General features: G+C 40.5%; 1 protein-coding gene across 2 annotated transcripts in view; it reads left to right on the forward strand.

Annotated features, from left to right (window-relative positions):
- RELN (reelin) overlaps positions 1–14,520 on the forward strand; it is a 268,404-nt gene that overhangs the window by 198,152 nt on the left and 55,732 nt on the right. For both annotated transcript variants that reach the window (XM_056516168.1, XM_056516160.1), the window contains exons 26-30: positions 2,652–2,823; positions 3,194–3,394; positions 5,452–5,687; positions 8,337–8,494; positions 10,334–10,541. In XM_056516168.1, coding sequence (XP_056372143.1) covers positions 2,652–2,823; positions 3,194–3,394; positions 5,452–5,687; positions 8,337–8,494; positions 10,334–10,541 — 975 coding nt within the window. The remainder of the gene's footprint in view (positions 1–2,651; positions 2,824–3,193; positions 3,395–5,451; positions 5,688–8,336; positions 8,495–10,333; positions 10,542–14,520) is intronic.

Genomic DNA, 14,520 nt, shown 5'->3' on the forward strand with positions numbered 1-14,520 from the left:
TAGTTTAAGGTTATAATGCTTAGATGTCATCATTATATAAAAACTTTTTCTGGCTGGCACAGTAAACTCCTGTAACTAGGAATGAAAAGTATAATGAAAGCAGTCCTTAAAATCTGTTGTAAAATATAAAATTTCCTATCATTTTTCTCCTATGTGAAATAATAATAAAGTGCTAATATCTGCAAAACATTAGCAAGCAAATACAGAACTTGCCCAAAAGAAGTGTAGAAATTTTCCATTTCCTCTGACTCTGGTTTTAGATCTAGTGAACATGTATTAATGTTATATGAAGCAAAAATTCCTTTAAATAAATATTTAAGGAGGAGAAGAAATCATATTCAGCTGTTCGAATTTGCTGTCAGATACCTTGTTGGTGGAAGTTTAAATTGTATTTGTCTGCATGCATGTTAACATAATTTCTATTGCCTGTAGTCCATGTCTTTCAACACACAAATAATTTTATCTTCTCATCTTGTCATTTTGCATTGCAATGAACAATACTTTCAGAAGGACTTCTGTAACTTGGCTAACTGCTCTTTTCTAGATGTGATCTAGGCACTTGGAAGTATAAAACTCTTGAGAATAGAAATAGAATAGAATAGAATAGAATAGAATAGAATAGAATAGAATAGAATAGAATAGAATAGAATAGAATAGAATAGAATAGAATAGAATAGAATAGAATAGAATAGAATGAGTTCAAGGAGTTCAGGTAGAAGGGACCTACAACTGTGCTCAGTATTACTCCATCCTAGGTGAAGAATCAACATGTCCACTTGTTAAATTTTATCCCATGAACCAATCCCAATGTTCCAATCTGTCAAGATTCCTCTGCAAGACCTCTTGACCCTCAAGAGAGTCAATAGCACCTCCCAGTTTGTATCATCTGCAATTCCTGCATCCATATTACTGATAAATACCTTGAACAGGACTGCCCTAGGGTTGGGCCTGAGGAGCACTGCTGGTGACCAGGCACCAGCAGATGTGACCCCATTCCCCAGAGCCCTTTGAACTCTGCCCTTCAGCCAGGGCTTCCCCCAGCATGCTGTGAGCCCCCTCATCCCACAGGTGGACAACTTGTCCGTAGAGATGCTGCAAGGTACAGTACCAAAAGCTTTACTAAAATCCAAACTACAGCTTCCCTCATCTACTAGGTGAGTACTTTGGTCTCTACTTGGTCAGAATTACAGGACACATCCAACAAAGAAGCTAAATAATGAAAGCTTCAGTACTGGACTATCCAAAATATTTTTAGACAAAACATTTGCCCTTCTGAGCAATGAAGAGTGATGGTCCTTACTGAACATAGCTATGCAGATTTATTTTTCTCTTGTTTCAAATGTAGTCCAGATCTCATTTTCCAATTTTTATTCTCCAACAGTAAATCTGGAAATTCTCTGGAAAAGAACTGAAAAATAACTCCTTCTCCTCTCTATGCCTAACTGGCATGGTACAAAAAAATATATATATAAATAAATATATAAATATATAAAGGTATGAAGAAAGAGTTTGTATGTGTAAAGGATTGGATGTATAAATGCATATATATACACCATCTGAAATAGGACAAGGCAAGTAACTAATTCTTGTACTTTTTGGTATTAGTATGAGTAGGCTTGAAACTTGAACTTTTATCTAACATCATGTTTGTAAGGTCTTTTTTCAAATTGAACATAAAGCAGACTGAGCAGACCTGAAGTTCTTTTACAAAGATCTCTATAGGAAGCCTGAATTATTTTTACCCAAAGAAAACTGCTACATAATCTATTGCATTGTAACAGAAGGATGTTTTTGTCTACAAATAGGACCAATCAGCAGAAGAAAATGAGAAATTAATTTTGCTAGCACACGACACTATTACTTCTTGGCATGAGAAAAACATTAAGATTTGTTGAACATGGATCAGCTGAACAGTTTAATTCAGAGCTGGAGAGCTCAAATCAGTTCCTTATTGTGCTTGGCAATATAGCAATAGGGCATAAAAAGCAGACATTGTCTTGAAGAGTTTACATTCTCCACAGACAAGAGGAACAAAGAAGGCTTCTTGATATGCAGTGTATAAATATGTATCTAGATATATGGAAAACTAAAATAATGGCATCATAGAATCATTAAAGTTGGAAAAGACCTCCAAGATCATGAAATCCAACCTTTGACCCAACATCACCGTATCAACTAGATGACAGCACTAAGTGCCATATCCAGGGGTTTTTTTTTTAACACTTCCAGGGATGGTGGCTTCTCCACCACCCTGGGCAGCCCAAGGAGTCCCAGTTCCCAACCACTTTTTCAGTGGAGGAATTCTGCCTGTTGTCCAACCTGAACCTCCCCTGGCAGGGTTTGAGGCAATGTACTCATGTCCTTGGTTGCCTGGGAGAAGAGGCTGATTCCCATCTTACTACAACCTTCTTTCAGGTGGTTGTAGAGAGCAATGAGGTCTCTGCTGAGCCTCCTTTTCTCCAGACTAAACAACCCAAATTTCCTCAGCTGTACCTCATACGAGTTACTCTCTCACACCCTTCCCCAGCCCCATCACCCTTCTCTGGACACACAGATTACTTGTACACATTCAGACAGATCCTGGCTTTCCTGCCTGTTTTCTTTGCTGAGTGATTGTTTCTCTGAAGTTCTGCTCCCTTGGTGCTGCTCAGGTTTGTCTACCTGGAGCTGCCAGCTGCAGCCAAGACGCCTTGCACGCGGTTCCGCTGGTGGCAGCCCGTGTTCTCCGGGGAAGGGTACGACCAGTGGGCCGTGGACGACATCATCATCCTGTCAGAGAAGCAGAAGCACATCATCCCTGTTGTTAACCCCACCTTACCACAGGTAACGAGCAAGAGCAGGCTGTGGCATGCCCATGAAATAGGAGCTGTCCTGTTAGGAGACTTGTTTGAATACAGTTTTGTTTGAAAATACTGGGTCTGTTTAAAGAGACAGCTGTAGTGCTTGCAGCTGCTTCTCTGTGTGAGAATAACCCAGGTTCTAATAACCAGGGAATAACATGGGCTCCTAAGCTTTGTGACAGAGGATGTGATGATGTATCTCTGCAAAAAGACTGAAGTTTTGCAAATTAAATTTTCTTGAAAACTACAGAAAATAAAAATTGCAAATTTTGAAAGTTCATCATTTTGGGAAGTATTCTGAAGTCACACTGCAAGGGGATAATACCTTTGGCTTTCCTTTTCCTTTCTAACAGAACTTTTATGAAAAGCCAGCATTTGATTACCCTATGAACCAGATGAGTGTATGGTTAATGCTGGCCAATGAAGGCATGACCAAAAATGAAAGTTTCTGCTCTGCCACCCCCTCTGCCATGCTCTTTGGTAAATCAGACGGAGACCGGTTTGCAGTGACTCGAGATTTAACTCTGAAGCCTGGATATGTCCTGCAGTTCAAGGTATTCCTTAAACATAAATCTGTGCAAGAATATCAGTAAAACTGCCTTTAGCCAATACTTGCAAGATGCCACTGGGGGCACAGTTCAAATGAAGGTGATAAATTAGACAATTGTGTAAGAAGATGTGAAGAGCACAAGTATGAATCCATATAGAACAAAATGCCATCATGCTTTCTAGAAGAATAGCCAAAACCTTGGTGCAAGAAAGCATTTTAACCTGTCTGGAGCAGTTTTAAAGCTTTTTGTTCTTGAGTACATTTCAGAAGTGGGTTGAAGTGTCTGTCATTATATTCAAGTCAGTACTAGGAAAGGCTACTGCACTGTCAAGTGAAAAAGGATTTATCCCGTCTGGGACTCTGTGAGAACAAAAGCTCCTATGTGGTTTGGGGAATTTTTTTGTATTTTAAACTATTTAAGGACTTACAAGCTGCTCTGTACTCCAGTGTGAGTTTTCCATATAATTTACTTTTATTATGTCAATGAATATAGGCTCCAATTAGCATTTTCTTCTTTAAAGAGCTTACAAAAATTTCAGTGGTCTGACAATACATCAGAATATGGGCTCCAAAGAAAGTGTATTTGCTTTGACAAGCTCTTGTTTCTGAACCCTAATCAAAATTTTATTGAGTTTATAATGAAATCCCATTGGTGAATTCTGGAAGTTGGTTGCAATGCAATTTTAATGAGCTCCCCACAAATACATGGTCCTTACATAATTGGTGGATACAGACACTGAATAATTTACAAGTGGAATTATTAAAAAGATCAGATGTTTACAGGCAGCTTTTCAAATATAATTCCCACAGTTCTATAAATAGGAAAGTTCGTTAGAAATACTGGGATGTGTAAAATAATCTAATTTCAACTGGAAGAAATGCTAATAAAATGCTACACAAACTGAGGGATTTCAGTACATTTTTTCATGTGAGTATTGCACGTAGTTTTATACTTTAAAACCCAAGGATATCTCAATATATAAATACCATTTAGCCTGGAAAATATGCCATTTGCCTCTTCACCACCTTCCTGTACTTCAGTGACTAAGTGTCCATTCTCTAGGTTTGGTGATCAACAGCAATTAAAAAATTGTCTAGGTTAAAAAAAATCAACACTTAAAAACGTTTCATACAGCTTCCACCACTGAAGCACTTGACAATATAATGTAACTATAAAAAACATAACTCACACTGTGAGTTCTTTATAAAGTCTATTATTTAAGGACTGAATTTGTACTTTTTGGAAAGCTTTTCAGCCTGCACATAAATGTGTTAGTCCTATTTGCATGCTTTCGTGAGTGTGTGAAATTTCCATTTGAAATAGCAGACAGGAATAATTTTGCATTGATAAGCTCAAAGACAGTAATTTGTTAGAATTATTTCATTTTACATGAATGATTTTGTTTTACATTTTACATTCTACAGCTCACATAGAATTTCTGCAATAAAATAGTGAAAACTAATATTTTTCTGATAGCTTGAAGAATGAGACTGAAATTGCAAATCAACAGTTGATCTTGGTCGTGGCTGCATTTTTGTTTCACGTTTAAATATGATTTTTTTCTTCTTAATCCAAATTTTACTCTGTTCTGGGGGCCCAAAGTGCAGTGCCAACTCCCAGGCATCATTCCTGCAAGGCTGTGGTTAGGGGCTAACCTGGGAGTCAGGCTGATCCTTTGAGCACACTGGGGCACTCTGGGCTGCAGGTGGGATGGATCCCAGAGGATACAGCTCTTTCCACTCCTGGGCGTGCAGGTGCCTGTGCTGAGTTTGCTGTTTGGGGCTTGCTATGCACAGGGACCCTTGGAAAGTTCTTTGCACCTTTTTGTGTGCTGAGCTCAGCAATCTTGATGAAGGAATGGTGGGGATTTTTACTGAGAAATGCCATATAAGCACAGGAAACAGACTCCAAGCACGAGTCACTGTCTGCCAGCAGGGCTCAGAGCAGGTGCTCAGAGCATGAATCTTCCCAGCACAAAAAGTCAAAGGTGGTTTGCAGCCAGTGAATACTAACAGCAGCGCAGGTTTCTTCCTGCCATTTCTGACTCTGCTTCTTTGCAGCTGAACATTGGTTGCACCAGCCAGTACAGCAGCTCTGCCCCCGTGCTGCTGCAGTACTCCCACGATGCTGGGCTCTTCTGGTCGCTGGTGAAGGAGGGCTGCTACCCTGCCTCCCCAGGCACCAGGGGCTGCGAGGGCAGCGCCCGCGAGCTCAGCGAGCCCTCCGTCTACCACACCGGGGACTTCGAGGACTGGACAAGGGTCACCATTGTCATCCCCAGGTCCCTTGCAGCCAGGTATGGTGCACTGTAAACTAGTGATGCCAGTGGGACCCGTGGATTAGCTGATTTAGCTGCTTCTAGAATGGTATATTAGGAAAAAGTTGCAAAGCTGTGAATAGAGCGCTGTTAAAATATGGCAGATCTGGGGAAAATGCACTATGCTGCCCAAAGCAGTGAGCCTTTTCCATTTTAAAGGTGTCAGATTGATCTATAATAAATAATTAAATTACAAAGCAGAGAAGAACCCAGCACTTTTTAATTTGACATCAATCCCTTCATTGTATTTATCCATGTCCACTAGGTCAGGGGCACCAGCAAGAGAGTAATAAGTCACATGAATTAAATAAGCCATTTGAACAGGATTAATTTTAGTTACCACTGGGCAAAGAAACCTGACTAAAGTATTTGAGCTGATACATAATGTGCTGTGTCACTGAAGGCAGCCGGGACAGCCAGAGGTAAAGGAGGGAAGAACTGTAGTAGAGCCCATCTGCAAGTACACCCTCAGCATCAGATTAACACAAGTGAGAAAAGATCAGATGGTGAAAGACACAAATAAGCCTTGAAATCAGGAGAGTTTTCTCATTTTATCTGGATTTGGCTGGAGTTTCTCACTCCCCTTGCTCTCTGTTTGCTCCATCAGTAAAACACCCTGATCTGATTTGTTGGATGCACTGAGCGCTGCCAGCACAACCACCCTGCCGGGTCCTGGCCATGTCCCCCTGCCTCCTGCCTCTCACCCCTCCTGCAGCTTCTCTAGTGCTGCCTTTGGGTTTCTGACCCATCCTCCTCCCTCATCTCATACCCATTTGAGTGTGTGGCTTATTTTGTAGCAGAGGAGCCAGTGCCTCTGCTGCAAGGACTTGAAATAGCGGTGTGTACCATAACAAGTTTGTCTTTTCTTCAGTAATTAGCCAATAAAAGCAGGTGCCAAATTGCACAGATCTGACACCAGCTGATTTGATTTACCCAAAACAAGCAGGGCAGAATCAATAGCAGCAATCTGTTTGGCATTATGTTCAGTAATGTGATCAGGAATAAGAAGCTCATGCTAATACATTAAAAATATAAGTATTGTGACTGTAATAGAGTGTCTTGGCATGTTAAGAACTGAGTTTATTGAGCGCCACTTAGGAAATCATGGTTCATGGGTTAACCAGAGAGCATCCCATTTCATTATTTGGTACTGAGCATGAGCATGATTATCACCTACCTAACAAATCCCAGTGCACAGCAAAGAAAAAAAAGCAATAGGTTTATTATTGTTTAAGCATAGTAGCAAAGAAGATATTAGTTAATCCATTATATTGGCAATGAGATTTTAAATCTGTTCCCCTCTCTGGAACTCCTGTAAAATGGTTCAGCTAAGAGTTAAAGACTGGAAATTGGAAATTAGTAACCAAAATATTTTTTCTTCAACAGTGAGTTAGAATTGTGGGCAGAGTGGGATCTTCTGACAAAGTTTATTAAAGAAGGCCTCCCACTGAGTTATGAGGTCAAGAAAGGACGTCACTGCTTTCTAAACTCCTTCTCAGAGGGGAGCCTGGGTGCAGCTGGATCCAGGCTTAGCCCTAGACTTTGTCAGTGGTTTATGTCTAAAGGATTATACAGGTGAAACTGAACCTTTACACGACTTTGTCCTGCTGGATTAAGGATGGCAAACTAGATATACTTCTATTGATATGTTTATTTATGATTTACTATGGTAACAATTAGACAAGAAGATCTTAATCAGAATTATTTACTATGCAGTATTGGAGCTACAACAGCTATTACAATGTAGAGCACTACAAAGGAATGTTGAAGCAATTGTATCGAAGCAATTGTATTAAAGCAAAAACAATTATTAAGTAGAGATTGATGTTATTCACCCATAAAATGATTGTGGGCAAATTTCTTGCTCAGCCTCAAAGATTAATCTTTAGGGGCATCCCATCAGTGGAGGAATCTGCAGCCACTCCAAGAAAGAGTATGTCAGAAGACCTTGCTATTAAAACTTTGGTCTAGGTTTTAGAGTGTGAACTGATGGGCTGTCAATCACGTCTCTGTGTCAGCTCAGCAGCCTTAGATAAGTTATGAGTGATATCACTTGTTTGTTCCTTCATCCGTGTTTTACCAAGTCTACCACATCTGCATCTCACTGTCAGGATTTTTAACTTTGGTACTGATGAGTCAGACTGGTTATTTGCCATTCTATTTGGAAAGTGGCTTTTTTTCTTGTATCCAAATAACTTAAAGGTTCTTTACTCAAAAGTGTACAATCCCAGAATAAACTCTTCATCACTGCCATCACTGAGTTCCTTTCAAAAATACTATAAGAAATGAAGTTCTGGGATTTTGATATGTAATTAGGAGTTCAGGTTGGACTGAGTAGTAAAAAACATCTTCAAAGTCATGTCTAATCATTCACTGTTGTTGATAAGACCACATATTTATTTTTTTTCTCACACTGATGGATACGGGTCAGAGAAACAGAGGAAGTCAAAATACAGCCAAAAAGTCTGGAAGAAATATCCTTAAGCAGTGTTGCACAAACGTAGCATGACAGAAACCCAGGCATCCTATTTGCAAATGGCTAATTTGGGAAAAGCTCCTTTTGAGCTTGAGCAAGGAGCAGCAGCTGCTGCAGGCAGGAGTAGCAGCGCGCTTGTTTTCCCTGTGCAGTAAGACCCGGTTCCGCTGGATCCAGGAGAGCAGCTCCCACAAGAGCGTGCCTGCCTTCGGCTTGGACGGCGTCTACATCTCGGAGCCGTGCCCCGGCTACTGCAGCGGCCACGGCGACTGCGTCTCGGGGGTCTGCTTCTGCGACCTGGGCTACACGGGTAAGGGCTCCTCGGCCCTGGGGCAGTCCAGGGCGTCCTCAGAGCCCTGGCATGGTGCCCAGGACTCCTGGGGACTGGATTTAAACCCCCGGGAAGAATTACCGTCCTCGCAGGAAGAATTACAAGTCACAAAAAATAAGTAGAGTATTGCGGGCGCTGCTGAAGGCCTAGGCACATTTCAGCCAGGCCTTTTTCTCAGGCCATGAAACTTTCTCAGCTCCAGCCAGGATTTTTCCCAGGCTGGAGACTTTTTCTCTAATGTAAACACAAGAGAAAGAATCGTGACAGAGATAAACACCTGCCAGATCCGTAGGAAAGCCAGGGAGAAGAGGTGTCTCTTTCTCTGTCCAATGAACTGTCTATTCTGTTTTTCACAAACTACCTTATTTAAAGCCATGGCTTCCTTCAATAAATTGCTCTTTCTTACACCAAGTAAGAGAGTGCCTTGTTGCTGTTCTTTATGCCGCTCTGTAACTCTTCATATGGCGACAGAGTATAAATTAGATTGTTAGAAGATAGAAAAAGTGAATTTTAGAAATGTTTATATTGGAGGGTTTGAAGCTAATATGGAGGATTTGGGGTGTGGCATTTCTTTTCTTTCTTTCATGCCATCCATGTTAAGTGCCAGGCTGGCATTACTGGATTGGTTTGGGACAGAATTGGACAGTGTAATAAAATTGTCAGGTACTGGAAAGTAATTGTAAATATTAGGTATGTAATTTCTAGTATAAAAGATAAGTCCTGCCCCAAGGGCAGGGCAGTGTGCCTCGGATCTCAAGCTGGGCAGACTGCTGTTTGGTGGAAAAAGAATTTCTTAGATAAGATACAATAAACAACCTTGAAAACCTTAGAAAACAGCCTCCTGAATCTTCTTCGGTGACCAGCTGGGAAAATCTGAACTTTGAACCACCTAATGTCCTGCTGTGAGGATCTCAGACTCAGGAGACCTCACAGACAGAGACAGGAGCACAGTGGGCACTGCATCAGCTAAACCTCTGAACCTGACTCTTGTATTTCCTCTCCAATATTTTGGGAAAATATGTGATGGCATATATTGGAGGGGCTGCCAAGAGGAATCTTTCTTGTTTTGTTAAATTAAATTCAGCACAGGCAGAGCGGAGCAGCTGAAGGCAGAGGACACTGTTGATGTTTCTGGCAGCCACAATCTTAGAACATCACCATCTGTATGAATGAGAAGGGACTAGCAATAGAAGAGAAAACAAAATAAAATATTATAAACTGAAAAGTCTGCCTAAAAGCCTTTGGATCATCTTCAAAAGAATTGTTGCCATTTTTGAGTCCCCTGGCCATCAGATGGCATGGGACCAGGAGGGAACATATGTTCTGACAGGCCCTTCTGTGGAAAATTCTGCTCACTTGTGGTTTCAGGGGCTTTTATGCTGAAATAGAAAAAAAAGCAAAATGCAAACCTTGTGAAAAAAAAAAAATTATTGACACAACTAGTTGCACACTAGTCTTTTCAACCCTCAACCAACAAAACAATAAGCTAAAGTCTTTTGTTTGATTTGTTTAAAATTAAATAGAAGGATAGTATTTTTCTATTTGCAAAAAATGCCTTATCAACATAAGCTTGGCTGGTTTTCACTTAGTGAAATAAGCCATCTTAGAGTTTAGAGGAAGAGGGCTTATTCTTCCTACAGAAATTTGTAAAGTGGGTTTAAAAAGGTACAGTCCAGTCATCTGGGTATTTTCTTAGAAAAGCCTGGTGCTTTGTCACATATAGATGCAACAGAACTATGTGCCAGTGTACTGTGTCTGACCCTTACACAATTTCACCAAAGCATCTCCCTCTTTTTTTTTTTTTTTCTTTTCTTGAAGCATCACATGGAACCTGTGTGGCTAATGTGCCTAATCACAGTGAGATGTTCGACAGGTTTGAGAGGAAGCTAAGCCCTCTCTGGTACAAGATAACAGGAGGTCAGGTTGGAACTGGCTGTGGTGTGCTCAGCGATGGAAAATCTCTGTACTTCAATGGGCCTGGCAAAAGGGAGGCAAGGACTGTTCCCCTGGACACCACGAATATCAGGTCAGTGCTCACTGCTGCTTCTCACAATTGCCTGTGTATTCATGCTCTCTGTTGCAGGTGTGGATATGAGAAGGTGGGAAATGTGGGGTTTTTTTTATGGTAGTCATAACCTGTACAAGAACTCTGAAATATAGAAAAAATACATTTTTGTTCATTCTGGTGTACTATTTCCTTTTTTTGAAAGAGAATACTTAGGTTAGAAACAGTGGAATTGCAGAATAAAATAAAATAAAAATAAAATAAAATAAAATAAAATAAAATAAAATAAAATAAAATAAAAATAAAATACTGACTTTCCTTCTGAGAAGATAAACTGCATTGCATTCTAAGGCAGAAGATAGGGTCCTGAGAATGTACAAAATCTAAGGCTGCCCATAGCTGGGGAAAAAAGCTCCTTTTCCTCTGACTGTGCTGAATTGCAGGCATGAGGGTTGCATAGCAAGGAGCTGTTGTTTACTCGCCAGATGTTGTGAATTACTCCACTTGTCAGAAGTGCAAAGGAATGGGATGTGAATTGTTTCTGCATAGCCAAGAGGCTAACAAGCCTTCACCTCTCTCCCAGCTGCTACTGAATCCTGCTACACTGGTGGCAATTATCCTCTTCTCTCAAATTGCCTAGCTGATTAATGTAATTAGGATGGACAAAGAGCTGTTAATTTAACCACTGTTTAGCTTGGAGTTTGCTGCTGTTTTGTCCAGTCTCATGAGAGAATAGGCACCTGAAACCTTGAGCACCCTACAATTTTGGCAGTTAGCTTAGTAAAAGAGATTTCTCCTGACAAACTCTGCTCTGAGAGTAAGTAATGCCATGATTTGCTCCATTATTGAATTTGTGGGCTCACTCAGCAAGGACTGGCCAGAAATTAGTGTGATCACAGCTCAGGCAAGCAGAGCTCTGTAGGATGGTGTGGGGACTGCTGGTTTGGGGAAATCCTCAGCTGCTCCCTGGCACTGCACAGCACGGCACCAGCCACCTTTCTCCTGTCCCCTGCCTGTCTGACAAATGTGTGTCATAGTCATATAATTATGTAAATTAGTTATTAATTAAGCTAATTAATTGTTTGACAAATATGCTTTGGACAAGTACATGTTTGCCCTGGAACTCTGGGAAGATGTGAGCATTTCTACTCCATTGTCTTCAAATGCTGTGTTATTAATGCTGGGAAGCATTATATTGGAAGTAGTCTAGACTACTTCCTCAAGAAGTCTGCATTCAAAACAGTATTTTTGAGTTATTCCCTCTTTCATGGAGAAATCTTTTTATAAAGAAAGCCCTTCCCTTTAGTTTCAATATTACTTTGAAACCCAGATATATATATTTATAGCTTTCAATTTTTGTAAAGTTTGAACCATTTGAAAAGCCAAAAGACATTTTAAAATACTGAGCTATGCTCTTTCTTGATGTTTTTAATATACCACCGCTTCTGTTTTGCACAAGAATATGGTTATCTTGCATCTTAAAACTGCCTCAAAAACATAGATGGCCAGAGAGACACTTGGTAAGAGCAACTACTATCTCTCTTGTGACCATGAACTCACAATATGAGCTGCTCACCTGCTGGACTGCTGGAACTGATTGTTATGTCAAAATAAATCAGCTTTTTCTTTCATGGGTTTTTTTTGTTTTGTTTTGTTTTGTTGTTTTTTTTCCAGAAGCATCACAGTGAGCATTGCAGGTTAATTCCCTTGAACAATTCATGCTTGAAGCCACATCTCTGGGCTGTTTGCTAGGCAGAACATAGTGGTCATCTCAAACACAAATGGGACTAACATGGATTTTTTGCTTTCTTCAGTGTGTGCTCAAAGGTAGTAGCCACCTGATGCTGTCTGGCTGGAACATGGACTTTTTAGACTACAGCAATTACCCCAGGCTGCTTTTGTGTTCAAGGGAGAGCATAGCTGCTTCAAAAGGGCAACACAACTCATCCTAAAAGAGCAGCTGGCCAGTGCTTTTTCTTCTTCAAACACATATTTCTTTCTTTCATAAACTGTAAGGCAGCCTGAGTTGGCCATGTATTACTTAGACATTCAGCTTCAGACACCTTGCTCTGAACAGATGCATCCCACTTAAATGTTTGAGGCCATCTGTAACATTAACTCTGTCTTTTTTTTCTAGAAGCAAAGTCACATGAAGTTTGTGAGAGTGTGAAGGGTTAACTGAAAGGCCTGTATACTAAAAAGAAAATAATTCCTCAGCCTAGAAATTTTTTTCATTATTGGAGCTAAAATTAATGTCACTTGAAAGGGGAGATTAAAGGGAAGTACTTTTTCCCATTTTGTTATTACTTTTTGCATTCAGTAATGCCTTGCATAGAATTCAGTTATCTTATTAGGGGTCATTTTAGCCCTTGCACAGTTATATTTTATTTTTGCAAGGGTTTTTTGATTGGGGGGGTTTGGTGACTGAGTAAACAGCAGGAATATATGCCTTGAAAGACGTACTGTTAGATATGTGGATTGAGGGCTGTGAATAGGAAGGCTGAAACTCCTGCAGTAGATTTTTAAGCTGCTTATTTTTCAGGTTAATAGTGTTTTCCCAGACCTTTTAAGATCTTGTTTTGTTAAATCATGCATGGAAGAGCCTGATAGAAAAATTGAAAAATATTGCAAGACACTAGATTTTGATTTTCATTCTGAATTCCTGCAGATCTACCTATGCATGTTCCCTGCCATCAGTTACAGCTTTTTGAATGTGAAGTGTACATTTTATGTAAGGAATATACAGATTTTTTTATTTTTTTTAAGTACAAGGATCCTTTTCCTTTTCACCCTTCTCTTCCCAGCAGAGTGTGGTCCATGGGCTCGCTGTCCCTGGTTTCCTCTGCTCCCAAGGGGTTGAGATTTGCAGCCTGGGGTGTGTGGTGCTGCTCAGGGGAGCAGCCCAACAGGGCACCACCACACCCAGGCGTCACACTGAGAGCATTTCAAACTAAGGCTTGTGCCTGGGAGCCAGTGACCATAAAAACACACTCAAATTTTAGTATATACTTTAAGTGGTATCGTAATTTTAGCTTTGTTTGTCCTATTGCCTCATTTCTTTGTATGATAGACTACAACTTTTTTTTTCCAGATATTAGGAAAATGTTACATAGCACTAAGAGAGCTGTAAGTGTCAAAGTTCAGTTCACCCAGACCAATATTTTTTTGCCCTACACTTCAGAAACCCCCTGGAGTTTCTCCATTCCTTCCCTATTGCATGGCCCTACACACCAAAGGCACAATTTCACTGACAGTATTTCCATCCTTCAGACTGATAATGTGATACATGGATGCATTTTGGTTACTGATGAGCTGCTGCCTCCCATTCTCATGGCCTGTCCCTTATGACACTCTTAACTATCTCTTTAGTGGGAGTATTTGCACACAGTGCCTACCTGGCATCTAGATAAAAACCATGGAATATATGTATATTTTTTCCAAGTGGTGACATCTGGCTTGTTAGCTGACTTGGCTCCCATCTGCTTTGCAGACTCCATTGCTAATGATTGTGCAACCATCCCAGGGAGCTGCTCTGGGTCAGACACTTGGAGATCAGATGGGCTGATTCACCCTACTGCAGGAAGGGTTTTTTGTTCTTTGGTTTTGCTTTTTAACCATCTTCACATTTGGCAAGAATAAAAGAATTTCATCACAGGACTGTAAATCTATTCACCACTGATACTTCTGTCTAGAGTTTTATTGCCTGAGTGCTGTCTCCAGCAACAGAGGTGCAGCAAACAAATAGAACCTGCCTGGCTAAAGGTGTAGTACTGTCAGCCTGACTGTCTGGAGCTATCTGTGGGGTTATCTTAGCAGTGAGATTGATGAGGATATTCTGGCTTGTCCTAGACCCCATGGATATACAACACATCTCAGACAGTAGACACAGATTTTGATAACACAACTGGAATGTGGCTGGATTTGGAATCAGGATTTAGGGGAGGATTATGATATTGTGTATATAACAGTGGATGAGGGAAATTGGAGTCCTGTCTGCATT

Source organism: Oenanthe melanoleuca, chromosome 1A (genome assembly GCF_029582105.1).
Source record: "Oenanthe melanoleuca isolate GR-GAL-2019-014 chromosome 1A, OMel1.0, whole genome shotgun sequence".
Lineage (NCBI taxonomy): Eukaryota > Metazoa > Chordata > Aves > Passeriformes > Muscicapidae > Oenanthe > Oenanthe melanoleuca.